General features: G+C 39.2%; 1 protein-coding gene across 1 annotated transcript in view; it reads right to left on the reverse strand.

The window, feature by feature from the left end:
- The window catches only part of ABCC2 (ATP binding cassette subfamily C member 2), a 75749-nt gene that overhangs the window by 32616 nt on the left and 22183 nt on the right, over window positions 1-20950 (reverse strand). Inside the window, exons 8-15 of the mRNA XM_001372953.4 lie at window positions 19179-19354; window positions 18202-18379; window positions 16705-16959; window positions 9007-9072; window positions 8014-8151; window positions 5269-5415; window positions 3211-3295; window positions 1353-1419 (exon numbers count right to left, since the gene is read on the reverse strand). Coding sequence (XP_001372990.1) covers window positions 1353-1419; window positions 3211-3295; window positions 5269-5415; window positions 8014-8151; window positions 9007-9072; window positions 16705-16959; window positions 18202-18379; window positions 19179-19354 — 1112 coding nt within the window. The remainder of the gene's footprint in view (window positions 1-1352; window positions 1420-3210; window positions 3296-5268; window positions 5416-8013; window positions 8152-9006; window positions 9073-16704; window positions 16960-18201; window positions 18380-19178; window positions 19355-20950) is intronic.

Here is a 20950-nt window from a genome sequence, read left to right on the forward strand (position 1 = left end):
GGGGCCCAATATGTTTTCATAAATTCTTGTATTCTAGTCAATACAAATTTCTTAATTCTTCTGCCTTTAACCATTACATTTGGAACCATAGACAATGCCTCCCAACCTTTCCCAATCTACAGCACACTTACTGGTCAGGAACAACTGGGAGCAGAAGAGTCCTAATCCCCATTTTCATTAAGCCATTCCCTAGTCAATCTCTTTTCCCATACACACCTCATAGCTCCACCCACATTTCAGTTACACTTATATTAAGCCTATAAACCAATTTTACCCTTTCTTTCTCTGCCACAGTCATCAAAGCATCTGCCTTATATCTTCTCTCATCAAAAATTGGCAAAGTGGAAACAAAGATCAAGGATCATTGTTAGAAATTGTCTAGTCCTATCTCATTTTACAAAAGAGAAAGTGGAGACCTACAGAGATTAAATGACTTGTAAATGGTAAAGATGGGAGCTGAACCCAATTCCTCTTATTTTGAATTCAGTGCTCTTTTCAACATATTCAAGAAACCCAAGATAAGGTCATCAATCAACAGCTCTCTTTGTTCAGAAAAAAATCCAGAACAAATAATCCCAAGTGAAAAATATCAAGATTTAGATGGTGGAATAAGTGTGTCAAGAGGCAGAATGGAATAGTAAATAGAGATCCTAAAAGACCTGGGTTCAAGTTCTTCTGGCATATATATATATATATACACACACACACACACACACACACACACACACACACACACACACACACACATGGCTCTAGGCAAGTCATTTAACCTCTGGGTGCCCCAGGAAACTTTCTAAGACTATCTGTTTCAGAAGAATTGCTCATCTGTCTTAGTAGAGGAAGTGCCTTCATCAGAGAGATCCCTAGGTCAATAAGGATCTGGGATCTAGTATAAAAAAATACTTTTAAACTTTAAATAAACTTGATTTTTAAATTTAAAGCCAATACCCTGTTCTGAAAACCTTTGTGTTCCATTGGTATTGGCTTTGAGAAAACAGAATTCCTCTAAATCATGAAGACATCTCAGAGAGGGACCTTAGCAGAGAATACTCTGTAAGGGCAGAATAAAGGACTATGGTTGGACCCATGTTGGGTCAATATTGTGTAATATCAATGATATAGTCATAGAGAAAAGAGATTCCAGTTGCTTGGTGCTATCAAATTCCTCCAAACTTTGATCTTGAGGAATTCATCTGTTTATGACTCTTATCTTAGAAAAATTCTGTCACATGGACTTTTCTATCAGTTTCATTTGGAAAACTTATACTTGGAAATGCTTCTTTTTAAGGCTCTGAGATACCTAGAACCAGCAATGGAACCCTCCAGAAAATGGGAGAGCATTGACTACTCACTTTTTAATAATTGGGTCTGTCCCTGTTCCCCAGGTAAAGGAAGCCTCAGAGAACTTAATAGCTCTGTCTGTTGAGAGAAATGTAAAATATTTCAGTTGGAGATAAAGCAGAAAATGTGTCCAGGACTATTATTTGAACTATCCCTCCGTTTTTATTCCAACAAGATGATCTCTCTTGCCCCATACTATCCATTCTTAGAGACTAGCTCCTGTCATACTAAAAATATATAAAACCTAAAAGAATGAGTCAGGGATTGACTCAGGTCTTTCTGGCTGCTGGTGTGACAGACCTTGTCCAGCTTCCTTGCCTAGAGACCTGTTGCCCAGACTGTCTCCCCCATACCAACCATGACTTGTTTTGTGGTTGCCATTCATCCTTCATTTTCAAAGAGGACCATTGATCATTTAAGTTCTTCCTGAGCAGATTGTCTTGAAAAGTCACTGCCTATCATACCTTCATTTCTTAAAGACCTTTCTTTTTTCAAGATTGAGCTTGTTTGCCTCAGACACTTCCTAGCTGTGTGACCCTGGGCAAGTCAATTAACCCCCATTGCCTAGCCATTACCACTCTTCTGCCTTGGAACTAATACATAGTATTGAGTTAAGGATTTTTAAAAAAATCTTTTGAGTTTAATATAATAAAAATTATCCATTTCATTTTCTGTTATGTTTTCTGCAAAAAATAAAAAATAAAAAAAAAAGATTGAGCTTCTGCTCCTTCAATCTGCTAGTACAAACTCTCCAAACTATCTCAGATTTATTCACTTTATATTTATGCTATTTATTCTTAAACACTATTTGAATGTAAGTTCAATGACAGCAAAAATGGTCTCTTCATTTATTCTCATATCTCCAGCACCTAGGACAGTGCCTGATTCATAGAATGCCCTAAATAAATGCCTGGTGATTGATCAGTGGCTGGTCTTCACTACTTTTACTTCCAGTCTCTAGGCCCTTACCCCTCCTTGATCCACATTGCTATCAGTTTACCTGCACCCCACCTCACTCTGTGCTCATGATCTACTACTATCCCCACCTCAGTACGACAATGGCAGGAAACCTTGACATATGTGGCTCAGGTTACATGATAAATTTATGGATGAGTTATGGCTACAACAACATGTCTCTTGAAGCCTACTCCAAATGATTTATTCTTTAGGTCTATAATGCCCAATGGTTTTTAGTTTGAATGTTTTTGTTTTTCAACCTCATTGCTCAATATACTATATGGTATGTACACCTTTAAAATTTAAATGTAAAATCATTTTGTTTTGAGAATTTGGTGACCACCCTACTCACTTCTCCCTGTTCCCTTCAATAGGAAAATTATAAGAACTAAGAGCTTGCAGAAACAGGTTTAAGAATCACTGACCTATAAGCTACTGTGGGGAAACTTGACCCAGGCTTGTGGAGGAAATTTACTCTTCTAGGGTCTCACAATCGACCTCATCTCCTGCCACCCCTTTGACCTGGAAGCCAGGACTGTGTGAGGGAAATCATTGGGTAAATTAGGTCACTTGAGTCTACGTGAGTCTGCATGAGTCTGTGTTACCTACGTAAAGGTCACAGGAATGTGACCATCGAGCTTGATCCAGACGTGACTCTGAATTTGACCCAGAAGAGAGGATAAAAGGGATGATCGAGGAAGTGTTCACTCTGCATCACTGATGACCCACCAAGAAGAGCTGCTGCTTGAGCTGCTAAAGGGCACTCACATGGGCACTAGATTAGGCTAGTTTACTCGTCTTTCTACCTATTTCTCATCTTTTGCCTATCCAAGTGATTCTAATAAACTTTATTAAATTATAAGGAGCAGAGTCCTAATTTGATTATTCCAGTTTCCAAAGGTCATCACTTACCAGAATGAACATCCCATCGAATGCTGGATGTATCCAAGTCATCTCCAGTCAAGTACTTTTCCAGACGCTCAGTGGAAACACTAACCTACAAAAAAGTACAAAGTATACTTAAGAATTAAAAGTCACCCAACCAACCTGGGCTTCTCAGCTCAGTATATCTAGCACCCAACAAGGGAGGGGCAGCAGATGCTCCCTAGTTATGCCTCAATTTCTTCCCCTTGTAATATCACATAAGGGAGTTTTCCTTTCTCTGTGTGTCACTCACAGATTCCTACAAGTGGGTTGGGGCCTCAGAGAACAAGAGGAGTAAAAGAGATGAAATGCTGAAGAAGTCACAGAAAGCAGGCATGGCTGTCGAGGCTGGAGACTTAAATAAAAGAGGTCACAAATGTTGAGAGAGAGAAATGCTTTAACTCACTGGGAATAGCCCAGGACTGTGCCAAACTCCAGTATTCCAAGACCACTGACTACTTTGAGCAAGGAACTTTAGCTCTCCGCCTTGATTTCTTCATTCGTAAATTGGGGGATTAGGAAAGGATAATCTCTAAAGTCCCTTGGAATTTGTTGAGGGGGGGTTGTCTTATGTTCTGTTCTACTATTATAGGGCATTCTCATTCTCCTTGAAATGTTGGACTTTTACTGGAAACCTTATCCTAGTGAATACTCTTGGCAGTTAGATAGAATAGTGGAGAAAACACCAAACAAGGAGTCAGGATGACCTAGCTCAATTCTGTCTAAGACACTTGTTAGCTACACAATGCTGGGGAAATCACCTAATCTCTCTCTATCTGTTTCTTAATCTAGAAAACTGAGATAATAATAGCACCTAACTTACACGGATCTAGTGAAGATCAAATGAGATCATGCATGCAAAATGCTCTTTAAGGTATGAAGAGTTGAGTGGTAACTATCATCATTGTTGTTATCATCATTATCATTATCTACCATTGCTACCACTATGGTAAGGGATTTTGCAAGCTAACAGCAAGAGATCCTGTAAACCAATATTCCACACAGAACTCTCAAGAGTTGGGGAAATGAATACACAGGCAGTTACTGGACACAGTTGGTGGACCTCTGGAAGAGGGAAAGACTGCTTTTCTCTAGCAGTCAGGAAAGCCCAGAGGGTGTCTGTCTGGTATTTCTGGGGTGGACCCAGAGAGCCAGTGATTCCCTCTCCTTTGGCTTTCTTATTATTCTGCTGGTCCTTGTTGCTGCTGCTGCTGCTGCTAAAAAGAAGTGGATTTCAACAGGGCTGGTGACTTACTGTTGGATTACTGCTTGAACCAAAGAGGACTCCTGTATTGTGAGATTCTTTGACCCTTGTCCCTGTTTCTATCAAAACCCCTAACCTTAATTACTACTTTAGAATAATTATAGAAGGTATAAGGGTTTTAATCTCTGTTTGGGTTAGAAGTTAGAAGTTAAATTATCCCCTAATTCCCTTTCCCCCTCCTCCCTTTAGTTAATAAACCTGTTGTTTTATATATACATATATATAGTTAGTTAGTTTTGAACCCTTCTTTTAACCCATCTATTATACCATCACTGTCACTTCTACTACTACTAGTACTATTACCACTCTCACTACTACTATCTTCCACTACCACTACTACCACTGCTACTACCAATATTAACACTATTGACACCACTACTATCATTATTATTACTACCAATACTATTACCATTCCCACTACTACTACTACCAGTTCCACTATCACCACTAACACTACTACTACCATTATTACCATTACTAATACTACCACTATCATTATGACTACTACCAACACCACTACTAACATTACCACCACTACTGTCATTGCTACTACTACCATTATCACTATCACTACTAGTACCATCACTACTACCACTCCCACTCCCATCACCACTACTACTACCACTACTACTAATATCATTGCTACTACTATTATCACCACTATTAGCATTTCTACTACTACCACCACTACTACAACCATTACTAGTACTAGTACTACTTATACTACCACTATAACCATTTCTACTATTACTAATACCACCACTACTACTACTAGTACTTACCTGGAGTATGGAAGAAATCAACATTGGGAGCATGGCCAGGGGGAAGCGCAATATGTTGAAGAGAGTGATAGAAGTGAAGGCCTTTTGTGCATCCAAAATATTATTCTCATCCACCAGAACATAGACAGCAAAAGTTATTACTGACACCTAACAATCAAAAGATCATAGAGAAAATTGAGTGGTCTTATAGGGGAATAACCAACCGAATTCTAAGCCACATATATACTTATAAAACATATGCCTGGGGGATTAATCAATCAACAAGCATTTATTGAGCACCCACCCCAGCCCTCTCAGCTAAGAACTTTGCCTCATATTTTAAAGAAAAAAAAACAAACTAAAGCCATTTGCCACGAGTTCCCTCTTCCTACTTCCTAGTCTCATATCTTTTAGATGTCTTCTGATGCTATTTCCTTCATACCTCTCATCTCCCAAGATGAAGAGGCTTTACCTCTTACTAAGGCAAAATCCTTTACCAGTACAAGCAATCCCATTCCATCCCAATTCCTCCAAAAGATTGCCTCTTCTGACATCCTTATTCTCAGTTATCTCTAATTTCTGACTCCTTCCTTACAGCCTACAAATATGTCCACTTAATCCTTCCATCACTACTAATTGATGATGTCTTCTCTAGGATCAAATATAACATGCTCTATTTGGCATTCAAAGCCCTCTATAATCTAGCCCCTTGTTTTCTTATATCTTAGTCTTCTTCCTGTACTCTTTGGTACAGTGACACTGGTTTCCTGGATGTTCCACAAATAACAGATCTGAGCTTTAGCTCTGAGCATTTTCTCTGACTGCTCTCCCATGCTTGGAATGGTCTCCTTTCTCTTCTCTGCCTACTGGTTTCCTTTAAGTCCCAACTAAAACCCCAGGGGTAGTAAGGTGACTCAGTGTTAGAATGGTAGACCTGGAGTCAGGAAGACCTAATTCATTCAGATCTGTTTGCCTTAATCCACTGGAGAAGGAAATGGTTAAACACTCAGTATCTTTGCAAAGAAAATCCCACAGATAGTATGACCCATGGAGTCATGAAGAGGTAGCCATGACTAAACAACAAAAACCCTGTCTTCTTCAGGAAGCATCCCTAATTTATCTTAATTTTAGTGCCTTCCCTCTCTTAATCATTTCCTATTTACCCTGTATATCTTGTTTGCACACTTTTGTTTATTTGTTGTATCCATTAGATTGTAAATTCCTTGAGGGCAGGGACTAGTTTTTGCCTTTTAGTTCAGTGCAGGGCATAAAGAAGATGATTAATAAATGTTTATTGCCTGACTATGCCAGACATCCTGCTAGGCACTGGGATTCAAAGACAAAAATGAAACATGTCTGCCCTCAAGTAGCTTATACTCTTCTAGGAAATATGAGAAGCTCTGTTTTGCCAGTACTTTATATTTTCTTCCAGAGGAAAGTTCTTTCCATCCCCACCCTGACCTCCCATCCTCACCCCACCCCACCCCCACCCTTAGCCCCACCCCTGGCCCCAGCATTTCCATTCCAAGCAATCCAGGCAAAGCCTTTGAAGGCTGAAGTATGGTTTTTAAAAGTCTGTTAATTTAATGGGGGAAATCTAGGTATTTGTGACTTTCTAAGTAAAAGATGAGTCACTGAGAGTTGAGAGGCTCTGGTTTAAATCATGAAACACCAGGACGAGAGCTGCAGGTACACCAGCAGTAGCAGCAGCAGCTGGTGAGCAAGAAGAACCAAGAGAAAGAACAAAGAAGTGATGGGGTGGGGGCTGGGGTATGGGGGGGGGGTGCTGAAAAAAGCTTCTCACCAAGCTGGGACAGAAAGGGGGCAAAGTGCTCACTGAAGGCTTCAGCTGAGTGATTCCTGATTGGTCAAAGAAAGAACTAACTTTCTTGGCCAAGAGCTCCAGTGATCTCTATTGCCTCTCAGCGCTGCCCAGAGTTGGAGAAAGGTGAACTTTTCTTAAGGGGTTGTTGCTCTTTGCTGCTGCCTCTGGCTTAAGGAAGAAAAGGAGATGGGTCTTTGCATCTGCTTTGGTACATCTGGTGAGGGTGTGTTGCTGTGGGCTCTGTTCTCACTGTACACCAAGGGAGTGAATAATGGTTGAACTGGGCTGCTCACACCAAAAACAGAACCCTGGGCTTTCCCAGTTGTACAGTTCAGTCAGCATGTGCTGGACCCAGCCCATAAGAATAGATTATTAAATTTTCAGTGTGAGCATTTACACTTCAGGAATTTGCAAATTCTATACATCAGGGCTGACTTTTTTGTTGATTGTCTAGACTCTTTGAGAGAGTGATGGAGAAAATGTTAATAATGATGATTAGATTTATAAGTGTGCCTGGTGTTCATTCTCCTAACCCATTCAGAAGGCTGGTTGTTAAACATTTTTATCAGGATATCCTGAGGCTATCCTACTGAGGATATCCTACTCTGTCTGAATCTCATTATGCCCCACTGCATCCCATTTGCTGCATTACATTGAGAGGAATCATCAGAGTAAGCATAAAACTCATCAGAGGAAACCATATTCATAACGTCATAGGCTGTTTTTGCTTTTTCTTTGTATCTATTGCACTTAGCACAATGCCTGACAAATAATAAACATTTAATAAATGACTATTGTTTGACTGATTGATGTCAAAACACTGACCAAATCCAGAATTTCTAAGGCTGGTGCAGGTAGGGGGATTCTGCTCTCTCCAGGAAATTGCCCCAAAGTACCAAAAACATTTGTTTCCCAGACTCCATGTGTTCTCTCACACTTACCAGAACAGGAGCCATGTTGAAGATGAATACAGTAGCAGACTGCAGTTGAGCAAATGACAGCAAGTTCTTCAGCTCCTTCTTTCGAATCCCTTGGATATAATCTATGAATGAAGGCTCCCAGGCAAAGTATTTTAGGATCTACCAAAAGTAGAGAGGCATTGAATTTTAAAACGGGAAGGAATCTTAAGATCCACTAGTCCAAATGTCTTAGTTTACAGATTAGGTTGGGTTAGATGAAGTGACTTGTTCAAAGCTATGCAGCAAGTTAGGACCAGATTTCCTGATTTCTAATTCTTTGCCTTTTCCAGAGAGTTCCTGCAACTAACACATATGATTGGCAAAGTATCATTCACCAGAATCTCAAAAACCAGAATAAAACTTCTACGGGGAATGCAAAGCATAAAAGAGAAGCATTTGAGCTGTTCATCTCTGTCAATGAAAGAACCCTCAAGATCAAGATGAAGAACCCAAGTCTTGGAGTAGTTTCAAAAGCTAACAGGGGCAATAGTACTTAAACTGTTCAATGCCTGTGATTTCACTGGTATGAATTGTTTCTCCAACAATGTAGATTACAACTTCTCTATAACTTATTAGATGGTTTTCAGGAGTTCCAATGACTGCGGAATTCATCACTCTGGTGACAAGTGAGTGATGGAATTCCCTTAACTAAACTGGTCCTCAGACATCTCCAAATACCCACTCAAAGCCTTTCTGGCTCAGTAGTGACTGCCAGAACTCATTTCACCAACACAGCCTTGGGGAACCCTAGGTCACCATTATATCCCAAAGGGGCACTGGAAGATAGATAACTTTTGTGGAGGAATAAGGGGCAGTAAGATATGGAAAAAGAGATTCTATAGGGTGTCAGTAGGACCATAATGCTCATAAGGACAAAGGGGTCAGAATCTCAGATCTCTGAAGTGCAAATGGAAGTCTGGAAGCTAATGGGGGAAAGGGAAGGGAAGGGAAGGATCCCCAGGCTCTGCTTCTCACCTTTACTCCACTGAGAATCTCATTCATGATCTTCAGGCGACTATCTTTGTTCTTCATGTTCTTTACCTGCCAGGGGAGAGGGACATAATTATATACATAAATATGTATATATACACTTATATTCGAGGAAGTTAGATGGCTCAGTGGACAAAGCATCGGACCTGGAGTCAGGAAGACCTAAATTAAAATCTGGCCTCAGACACTAGCTATGTGATTCTGGATGAATCATTTAACCTCTGTTTGCCTTAATGCACTAGAGAAGAAAATGGCAACCCTTGGCTAATAGAAGAAAGGGAGAGAATCCAGTATGTTTGCCAAGAAAAGCCCATGGACAGCATTGATGTGATATGGTCCCCAGAGTCACAAAGAATCAGTAAGAGCTAAACAACAACAAATTCTTATAAACATATGTGTATGTATATGCATATGGGTAGCTAAGTGGCACAGTGGGTATAGCACTGGGCTTGGAATCAGGAAGATTCATCTTCATGAGTTCAAATCCAACCTCAGACACTTTATTTAGTTGTGTGATGCTAGGTAAATCATTTAACCCTGCTTGCCTCAGTTCCTTATCTATAAAATGAGCCAGAAATGGGAAATGACTCCAGTATCTTTGCCAAGAAAAACACAAATGAGGTTATGGAGAGTTGGACACAACTGAAAATGACTGAATGATGCTATATATAAATATATATATATACATGTATATATTAAAAATACAGCATATTATTTGCATACAAAATATCCCATGCATATGTTTTTTTTTATGTGTGTCCCACTTCAAGATACCCTGTTGAACTAACTCAGAGATGCTCCAGGCTATGGACCAAACCATATTCTTTTTTTAATTGAAATTTTTTATTTAATTAATCAATTTAGAGAATTTTTCCATGCTTACATGATTCATGTTCTTTCCTCCTCTCCTCCCCCCCACCTATAGCCAACAAGCAATTCCATTGGGCCAAACCATATTCTGATGCTTAGTAGAAAAATTGTTTATATCTCGCTCCCTAAACCTGGCTCAACTCCTTGAATGGCCCCAACTGGGAATGAGAGATAATTTTTAGGCAATAGTATCCTGTCATCTCTGAGGCATCCTCTGGAGGTATTGAAGTCTTTTACTAGAAATTACTCCAAGAAGTAAGGAGAAGAGATAGAGAGTAAGAAGACAAATTGAAGACAAGGCCATCCTATCTCCTTTCATTTTCCCTCAAGCTTCCTTTCTTGAGTAGAAAGAGTTCCCCACACAGGAAATGGAATATAGTACTGGATAGCTCAAATTCTCATATCAATCTGTGCATTTACCAATTTGGAAGTTCCCTCTGATAACAGAAATCCCAACCCAGTAAATCAGTCAACAAGGATTTATTAAACACCTGCTATATGCTAAGCTCTGTACTAGCAAGCATTGGAATTCAGAGAGAGAGAGAGAGAGAGAGAGAGAAATGGGCCTTGCCATCTCTAGCTCTAATGAAAAATGTGTCTATCCTAAACATACAAACTAATGGGCAAGGATAAATGGAATTTGGCAAGTGGAGATAAATTAAATCAAATAAGATATTTGTAAAGTGCTTAGCATAGGGCCTGGCATTTAGGTGCTTAATAAATGCCTATTTTTCCATCTTCCCCTTTATTAAAACATATTGAAGAAGGATCTTAGCAGAATTGACTTAAGGAACTGGGGATGTTTATCCTGGGGGGGAAAAAAAGAAGTTTGTGCAGGTTACAACAGGAATGTGCCCATTTTTGAAACTCTGCAATGTAGATGAAGTTAGTTCTGCTTGACCCCAAAGGGTAGAACAAAATGTAGCAGACAGAAATTATAGAGGGGGCAAATTTAGGCTTGATATAAAAGGAAAAGCTTTCTAATAATTATGCTATCCCAAAGCAGATGGTGCTTTCCTTTTCATTATTCCGTTTTCTTTATTGTTTGTTAACTTTTTAACATTAATTTTTTAATTTAGAGTTGCAAATTCTCTCCTTCCCACCCATTGAGAAGCAAATAATATGATACCTATTATACATGTAAAATCATGCAAAACAAATTTCTATATTAGCTATGTTGCAAAAATAAAGAAAGTGAAAGAACATGCTTCAGTCTGCACATAGAGTCCATCAGTTCTCTCTGGAGATGAATAACATTTTTCATCAAGAATCTTTTGGAACTATCTTGGATCATTGTATTGATAAGAGTAATCTTTCAGGGGGCAGCTGGGTGGCTTAGTGGATTGAGAGCCAGGCCCAGACAGGAGGTCCTGGGTTCAAAACTGAACTCAGACACTTCCCAGCTGTGTGACCCTGGGCAAGTCACTTAACCCCCATTGTCTAGCTCTTACTGCTCTTCTGCCTTAGAATGGTTCAAAGGCAGAAGGTAAGAGTTTAAAAATAAAAGAACAGTCTTTCACAGTTGATCATTGTTACAGTGTTGCTGTTACTGTGTACTGTGATCTCCTAGTTCTGCTCACTTCACTTTGCATCAGTTCATATAAGTCTTCTCCAGGTTTTTCCAAAACCATCCTATTCCTCATTCACCTATAGCACAATAGCACTTCTACAAGGTGCTTTCTTAAGAGATGGTTAGGTTCCTCCTTGTTGAAGGTCTTCAAGCAGAGGCTAACAGCTACCTCTCAGAGTGTCCCAAAGGTATTTCTTGTTCAGATACAGATACATTTTGGAGCAGATAGACACATTCCACCTTTTAAATTCTGTGATTCTAAATAAGGGAAGCAGCCACAAACTTGGATTTCTGAATTTGGGTTGATCTGCATGAAGAGTCTTAGAGTCAAACTATTTGAGTGAATGTCAAATAAGGATCCCCTTTACCTGGGGACCCATAAGCTATACTCTCAATGTCAACATTAGTGATATTCTCTTTGGGATTTTCCAGAGGAAATTAAGGGGTGGACTTTTCCAAGCTCTCAGTTCTCAGAACTCCTCTGTCTAGAATTCAATGTTAGAAGAGGAATTTTTCCAAACTATACAATGTATATCACAGAAAGAAGGAAATGACCTATACCTGCAAATATATATGTATAAAAAACTTCTTTTTGAGGAAGCCCAAAAAATGAAACTAAGCAAGTGTCCTCCTACTTGAAAATGACTAAATAAGTATAATAGAATATTATTGTACCAAAAGAAATAATGAAATGGATCATTTTAGAGGAAACTTGAGAATAGCCCTATAAAGTAATGCTGAACAAAGTGAGTAGAACTAGGAGAGCTACACAAATTATACAATGGCAACAACATCATAGAGAAAAGAAAAACCTTGAAAGACTAGAATTTTGATCAATACAATGATAAACCAGGAGTCCAAAAGAATGAAGATGGAAATATGCTCCTCACCTCCTAACAGAGAAGTGGTGAAATGTTAAAGAGGTGTTAAAATGCAGAAATAGACATATGTTCAGACATGATATGAGAAATGGTTTTGCAAGGCAAAACTATACAATGTAGCTGAATACTGAGGGTTTTATTTTGTGGATTTTCTTTTCATTTGTTTAATGGTTGAGAATTAATGGAAGGTACAGATTAACTTTTATTTTTTTTTTTAATTTTTTTTTTAAACCCGTACCTTCCGTCTTGGAGTCAATACTGTGTATTGGCTCCAAGGCAGAAGAGTGGTAAGGGCTAGGCAATGGGGGTCAAGTGACTTGCCCAGGGTCACACAGCTAGGAAGTGGCTGAGGTCAGATTTACAGATTAACTTTTAAACTCTTTAAGTGAAAAAATAAAAAGAGGAAAAAGTCATTTAATTTAAGAGATCTGTGAATCCATGGGAAAATCCATAAATAAGCAAACATCTCTTTGTGAATTCATTCTTGTGTGTGTGTGTATATATATATATATATATATATATATATATATGTGTGTGTGTGTGTGTGTGTGTGTGTGTGTGTGATTATTTTTAAAATTTGATAAGTAATTAAAATTTTATTTTTAAAAAATGAACTTTATAGTGTGGGCAGCGGTGGTGGTGGTATTTAGGTGAAAAGGTTCTCAGCTGAGAAGGTAAGTATAAGAACTCCAAAAGTACTCCTTATTTGATTGACCCCTGAAGGATAGGTTTCTATGCTTGAGGGTTAGCAGGCTGCTCAGTCCTCCTAACTAAGGGGACTAAGGAAAAGGTTCCCTGAACCTTTAAACATGACTTAGAAGATAAGGGATAGTATGTCTGGGACATGTGTCAAGGGAAGAAAAATAGGGAATTGTGAGAGCCTTGGCTAACTGGGCATTATTCTACTTTCATGTTATTCAAAAACTCCTTAATTTAACCATTCTCTTTTCTCACTCTATATTTCTCTGTGCTTTATTATCCCTAAAGCTATTCCTCATCCTCAATGTGACCTCTGGTCCTTCTACCTCTTAATACTTTCCCAAACCTCCATCCCTGATTTGGTTATGCCCCTTCCCTTCCCAATCTTGGCCCATTGGTAAACCAGTTCAACTCTATACAATTGTCCATTCTAGAATCCCAGTCCTTGTCCTTTTTCTAGTCAAACCTTGCCAAATTCTAACCCTTGGTTATTCTTACTTCTTTTGCTACTACTGACAAAACTCTCCTGATTGGGACCACCACAAATTTGTTGTTTAATTTCAGCCAGGCCCTACCTGCAGCAAGATCATTTTGAACACCCCCTTTATCATTACTCTGTCCATTCACCAATATGTGGCTATTCCAAATCTTCTTTTCTCATTCTCCATTAATATCCCCTTTCCAATCAACTCAGGTAAGTACTAGGCTCCTGCTTCACTGGAGGAAAAACGGTCATTTGCAAATATTTCCTCACGTCATGTCCCCCCAACGTCATCTCCCCAACCTCCTACTTCATTTAGATCTCTGATGAAGAGACTGTATTTTTCTTACTAAGACTAATTTCTCTATATTTGGCTTTCGTCCTATCTTCTTCCATCTCCTCTAGAAAATTGCCCCCTGCAATCACCCCCCTTCCATCTCTAATCTTCAGTTGATTCTATTCATAAGCATGCTACATCTCCCCTTATCCATAAAGAAAAAAATTTCTGTCAGATCTTATATTCAGAGTAGGTCTCTACCACCATCTCTTTTTAGTTAAATTTCTTGGGGGGGGGGGGGGTGTACACTCATTGGCTCTATTTTCTTTCCTCTCTTTTAAACTCTCTCCAATCTGCCTTTAACCCTCATTGTTCAACTCAGACTGCTCTTTCCAAATTAGTCAACATCAAATTGCCAAAAAGAATGGTCTTTTTTCATTCTCACCCTTCTTGATCTCTGCAGCATTTAAAACTATTAACCACCATCTCCTCCTGGATATTCTCTCTTCTCTGAAATTTCCTGACTATAATCTCTCTTTGTTTTTCTCTGTGGGTCTGGTCAATTATTCTCAATCCCTTTTCCTGATTTTCATCCATGTCATGCCCACTCACTGTGAATGTCCCAAAAGCTTTGTGCTGATGCCCTCCTGTCTTTTCTCATTATTCTTGCTCTTTTGCGTGACCTCAGCAGTGAGAATGGGTTCAATTATCATTTCAATATTAAATGATCCCCAGATCTATATATCCAGCCCTAAGTCACTTTCCCGAGGTCCAGTCTGAATCAGCAACAGTGTAGTAAACATTTCTAACTGGGTATTTTTTAGGCTCAACATGTCAATCAAACCCAACATGTCGAAAATAGAATTTATATATCTGAGCTTCCCAAAATCTATTCCTTTTCTGAAAATTTCTATCACTCTCTTTTCAGTCATTTTTCAGTCATGTTCAACTCTACGATTTGAATTGGAGTTTTCTTGGCAAAGATAGTGGAGTGGTTTGTTATTCCTTCTGCAGCTCCTTTTACAAATGAGGAAACTCAAAGTACAGACCATATCACTCCCCTCCTTAGTAAACTCTGGTGGCACCTAATCCCTTCTCAGATCAAATAGAAACTCCACTGTTTGGCATTTAAAACTTGGCATGAGGGGGCAGCTGGGTGGCTCAGTGGATTGAGAGACAGGCCCAGAAATGGGAGGCCCTGGGTTCAAATCTGACCTGAGACACTTTCTAGTTGTGTGATCCTAGGCAAGTCACTTAACCCCCATTGCCTAGCCCTTACCACTCTTCTGCCTTGGAACCAATTCACAGTATTGATTCCAAGATGGAAAGATTAAAAAAAAAAAAAGAATATCAATTGGAGGGGGCAGTTGGGTGGCTCAGTCGATTGAGAGCCAGGCCTAGAGATGGGAGATCCCATATTCAGATGTGGTCTTAGACACTTCCCAGCTGTGTGACCCTGGGCAAGTCACTTAACCCCCATTGCCAAGCCCTTACCACTCTTCTGCCTTGGAGCCAAAACACAGTATTGATTCTAAGATGGAAGGTAAGGGTTTATAAAAAAACAAAACAAAAAATAACTTGGCATGACCTGGACCTTTCCTCTTTCTAAGCTTCTTATAATCTCTTCTTTTCCATGTTCTATAACTTCCAGCCATATTGGCCTACTTGTTGTTCTGTATTCTGGACATTTCCTCTTCTCTGTACCTTCCACTAGATGTCCCCCATGCCTAGAATGTTCTTCTTCATGCTTGCTTTTGGAATCTGGCTTCCATTAAGATTCAGCCCATATGCTACTTTCTTTAAGAGGTTTTTCTCATTACTGCACCTGCTCCCAGCTCCCCCATCTTGCCCTTTAAGATCACATTCCATCTACTCTATTTATGCACATATTGTTTCCACTGCTAAAGTGTAAGTTGTTTTGTTTTGTTTTGTTTTGTTTTGTTAGGGCAGGGTCTGTTTTTGTCTTTGTTTCCCTAGCTTCAGCACAGTGTAAATTCATTAAGCACAAGTGCTTAATGGATAGAATGACTTATTGGTGTATAGTATACTATTTTCCTGGTTTTACTTCATTTTGTGTCATTTCATGTATTCGCATGCCTTACCTTCACCTAAGCTTCCATCTGCAGAAATTACAAGAAAGAGACAAAGAAAGAAAGAAAGAGAGAGAGAGAAAGAAAGAGAGAAAGAAAGAGAGAAAGAAAGAAAGAAAGAAAGAAAGAAAGAAAGAAAGAAAGAAAGAAAGAAAGAAAGAAAGAAAGAAAGAAAGAAAGAAAGAAAGAAAGAAAGAAAGAAAGAAAGAAAGAAAGAAAGAAAGAAAGAAAGAAAGAAAGAAAGAGAGAAAGAGAGAAGAAAGAAAGAGAGAGAGAGAGAGAGAGAAAGAAAGAAAGAAAGAAAGAAAGAAAGAAAGAAAGAAAGAAAGAAAGAAAGAAAGAAAGAAAGAAAGAAAGAAAGAAAGAAAGAAAGAAAGAAAGAAAGAAAGAAAGAAAGAAAGAGAGAAAGAGAGAAGAAAGAAAGAGAGAGAGACAAAGAAAGAAAGAAAGAGAGAGAGAGAAAGAAAGAGAGAAAGAAAGAGAGAAAGAAAGAAGAAAGAAAGAAAGAAAGAAAGAAAGAAAGAAAGAAAGAAAGAAAGAAAGAAAGAAAGAAAGAAAGAAAGAAAGAAAGAAAGAAAGAAAGAAAGAAAGAAAGAAAGAAAGAAAGAAAGAAGAGAAGGGGGGAGGAAGGAAGGAAGGAAGGAAGGAAGGAAGGAAGGAAGGAAGGAAGGAAGGAAGGAAGGAAGGAAGGAAGGAAGGAAGGAAGGAAGGGAGGGAGGGAGGGAGGGAGGGAGGGAGGGAGGGAGGAAGGAAGGAAGGTCACAGATTAAATTTCCGTGTATTAAAGGAATGAAATTATTCCTTTGTATTCTTACCTGAATTTTTCTGCTTTTGGTGGCCAGCAGTGCATTAATAGGGATTAGCAATATCATTATCCCAACCCCTGCAAGGACAGAGGGTCCCAGCTCCATCCACAAGAAGACAATGGATAATATAATTTGAAAAGGGCATGACCATAACAGATGAAGAAAGCTGGTCACATCCATAAATCGCTGGGAATCCACAGACATCAGGTTTACTGTTTCCCCAATGGTGTACTGCTTCCTGGCATTGTTGGAGATGGTCAGTGTCTAAAGACAAAACATTAGATTAGTACTATAGATTACCACCACTTTGGAGTAGGAGGAGAAGGCTAAAGGAAGCCCTTTGTTCAGAAAAATGAGAGAGGAAGGAGAAAATAATTAGTTAACAAATATTTATGAAGTGATTGGTTCTGGCCTTGGACACAAATGGATGGAGGAATGTCATTCTAAGTCATCTTCCCATGGAGAGATGTGGTTACTTTTAGCAAGTGAAGAACTTCTGGAGTAAAGAGAAGCATGGAATCCACACTTGAGATCCAGTAACTTGCCTTTCCTTAGACAAAATTCATGATTTTAAGGTCTGAGCCATTAGTATAATTGGACACAATGGATGATGGAGAAATATGGTTCTCAGACACATTCCTCCTGGAAGTGGTGGCCATTTACAGCAAGTGAAGAACTTTTAGAATGGAGAGAACTATAGAGTACACACCTAAGGTTGAGTGAATTGCCTTTTATCAAATATCTTTTATTATTCCTAGGGTCTGGACTTTGTTAGTATAAACACTTATTCTCGTGTATGTGGGATCAGATTATGTCAACTTCAATTGCTACTTCTCTTCCACAATCTCTTTGTCTCCTGATCTTTTTTAGTCTATCAATTCATTGTTTGGAGGGATTGAAGGGACCCACCGGATTGCTTGGTCATGATAAGGAATCAGCAAGTGCCCCACAACTAAGAGGTTAGGGCCAGGTCTGGAGCTGGGAGGATCTGGGTTCAAATCTATATTCAGACACTTCCTAGCTGTGTGACTATGAGTAAGTCACGTTAACCCTATTGTCTAGCCCTCACTACTCTGCAGCTTTAAAATCAATACATGGTTTTGATTCTAAGACAGAAGATAAGGATTTTTCAGTGGAATTGTTTGTTGTCTATGGGAGGGGGTAGCAGTAGGGGAGGGAGAGAACATGAAGTATGTAACCATGGAAAAATATTCTAAATTAAATAAAGTTTTACATTAAAAAAAAAGAAGATAAGGGTTTTTTAAAAAGAAAGAAAGAAAAGGAAATGTCCCAAAGTCCAGGAGCATAAAGCTACTAATGTTCCTTTCCCTGGGTTTAGGGAAGAAGGTAGATTACCTCATTTTTGCCAGGGGGCAAAAGCCCACTTACTTTCTGCAATTTTCCAATAATAAATGATGATGTAAAAGTGTAGCTCCAGGATATTCTCCTTTCACTCTATGTGGGAGCAGGCGTTGTTTTCTGAAGGAGACCTATGATTCTGCTTACCTTCCTATAGATGGAAGCCATGAGGGTTGTTCGCACAGTCATGCCCAGGACGAAGCAACACTGAAAATACCACTGAAGGCAGAAGGATTGGATGAGGGCCACCACAAAGAAGAGGACGGAACAGATGTATCCTTGCCACACATATGATGAAGGGTCACTGGCAAATGAGATCATCAGCCTACCAGAGCAAAATCAAGTAAGTGACAGCACCCAGACCTCCAGGACCCAGGAGTCCTCCTCTTTTACAGAAAGACGGGACCCCATTAAATTGTTGGGGACTAAAATGACCAATGATTCTAAGAGAATGAGGTGAGGAGGGAGTGAATTCCAGGCATGGAGGCCAGAGATAGAACACTTAATCTGGGGAGCAGCCAATAGGCTCCTATGGTGACCACATCAGATTTGAGAGTTGGGAAGTTGGGTTCATCAAATTGGCCAGAATTCAGAGTGCATGAAGGAAAATAATATGAAACAAGATTGGAAAAGAAGACTGGAGCCAAATTGTAAAAGGCTTTAAATACTAAGCTGAGGAACTTGTATATTGTCAGGGAAGCAATAAGGATCACTGAAGGCTCTTGATTAAGGGTTAGATGTGCTTTAGGACAATTCATTTAGCAACTGCTCAGAGGATGAATTGGAGAGGAGAGGGACTGGAAGAAGGGAGAATAACCACAAGACTACTGCATTAAACCAGGTAAGAGGCAACGAGGGCAAGAGCTAGGATTTTAGCCATGTAAATGGAGACAAGGGAATTAGAGTAAGATGCAAGAAAAACTTGGAGGTGGTGGAAGGTAGTTGAAAAAGGACCCACTCCCATTTTCTCCCATCACTTTAGGTTTTAAGAATTACTCTTTGTTTTTGATCAAGTAAATATAGGTTGCAGTGAAAAATGCAGTGGGCTGATAAAGTCTAGCATTCTACCTAGCTAGAAGAGTTCTGTTTGCCCCGCAAGAGCAGCACAATGCTACACAACTCACTTTAAGAGCTGAGGACTGAGAAATGTCAGGATGTCTTGAATCAGCTTGTATACGAAGGACTTAAAGAAAATACCACGGAACGTTTTAAACAGAGCTTTGACCAACCAGGACTTGGCAAAGTCTTGCTTGGTTTCAGATGTTGACTCATTCTTCTTTTTTTTCTGTTTCACATCTTCCTATGGGCAAAAACCAATCATTGAGAAAGGATAGAAGAGCTATGAGTTAGTGCCTACTGGTCTTACAAAATGGATATCCAAATCACATGTCTTTTTCAATAAAGAATCAGAATCACGTGTGAAATGATAGATTTGAAAGTCCAAGAACAAGGACAGAGAACTTAATTTCCTCATTTTTGAAATGATTGGTAGGCATTCTTGTCTTTGGCCCCACTTTTCCAGCCTTCTAATCTTGTATATTCAACTCAGCCTATACCTCCCACCTTCCTTGGGTAGTGACTCTGCTCTGTATAGTTTCTTGGTTTGATTCTTCATCAACCACTACACTGATTCTTACTACTTTGGGTTCTGAACTCCAGCACCTCCAACCCTCATAAAGTCTGTTGTTCCTTTCTCAATACTTTCACATTAATGGTTAATCCTGGCTCAGTCTGTCTCTTTCTGCTCTATACAGGTCATTCTTCTCACCATCTTTGGAATTCAGTCTGCTAATTCTTATCTCCTGCCCCTTTGATTTTTCTGATTCCTCTCCTAGGATTGCTCTCGCCATTCCTTTATACCTTCTCAAATTCTGAATATCCTTCAATTTAATAAATAACAATTGTGCCATTGTCTCTGGGGCAAAACTCCAAGACCTGAAATTGGTGGTCACTCATGTTATAATTAAAATTTATCTTGGCATGTGATGGTGACATGCAACAGTTCCCTAGGGGTACTGGGTGACAGCAAAGGAAGTGTAGAAATTTCTGGGTTATTGATATTTGGAAGGTTAACTTGATGGTCATCATTAAGAAGATCATTCTGGTAATGGGATATATGAGAGATTTGGGGAGGGGGGAGGTGTAGAGAAACTGGCAACCAGGAGACCAGTCAGGGGACTACTGGAGTAGTTCAAACAAGTGGTAATGAGGGCTTGGACTAGTAAGTTGGAAATAGAAATAATCATAACTAATATTTGTACAGTGCCTTAAGTATTTCAGTATACCTTCCATTTTTGTTGTTTAGTTGTTTCAGTTATGTCTGACTCTTCATGATCTCATTTGGTATTTTTTTGTTCAAGATATTGGAGTGGTTTGCCATTTATCTCTCCAGCTCATTTTACAGATGAAGAATATGAAGCACACAGAGTTAAATGACTTTCCTGGGGTAACACAGGGAATACTTGTGTGAGGAAGTCAGATTTGAACTCAGGAAGATGAATCTTCCTGACTTGGAACTATAACTTAATATCATTTTTAAGACAGAAGGTAAGGGGGTTTTGTTGTTGTTGTTTTAATGAAAGTTAAGGGGAAGAAATTATTTTGGGAGGGACATTACTTCAGTTTTGGATGGGTTAAGCTTGAGAAGCCAGTAGAACATCCAAGCAAAGATACCAAGTAGAGGGTTAGAAATGTGGAACTGGAGTCTAGCAGAGTTTTACTTTTAGATATTGGAACTAAAACTCCAAGAGTAAATTAGATAGTCATTGGAGAGGGTGAAGAGAATGGGTTAAGGGCAGAATCACGGGGAACAACTCTATCTAGACATTCAAGACCTTCTGAAATTCCAACCTTCTTTCCAAAGCTACCTCCTGAGGACTCACCTTTCTCTTTACTT

This window comes from Monodelphis domestica, chromosome 1 (genome assembly GCF_027887165.1).
Source record: "Monodelphis domestica isolate mMonDom1 chromosome 1, mMonDom1.pri, whole genome shotgun sequence".
NCBI classification, from domain to species: Eukaryota; Metazoa; Chordata; class Mammalia; order Didelphimorphia; family Didelphidae; genus Monodelphis; species Monodelphis domestica.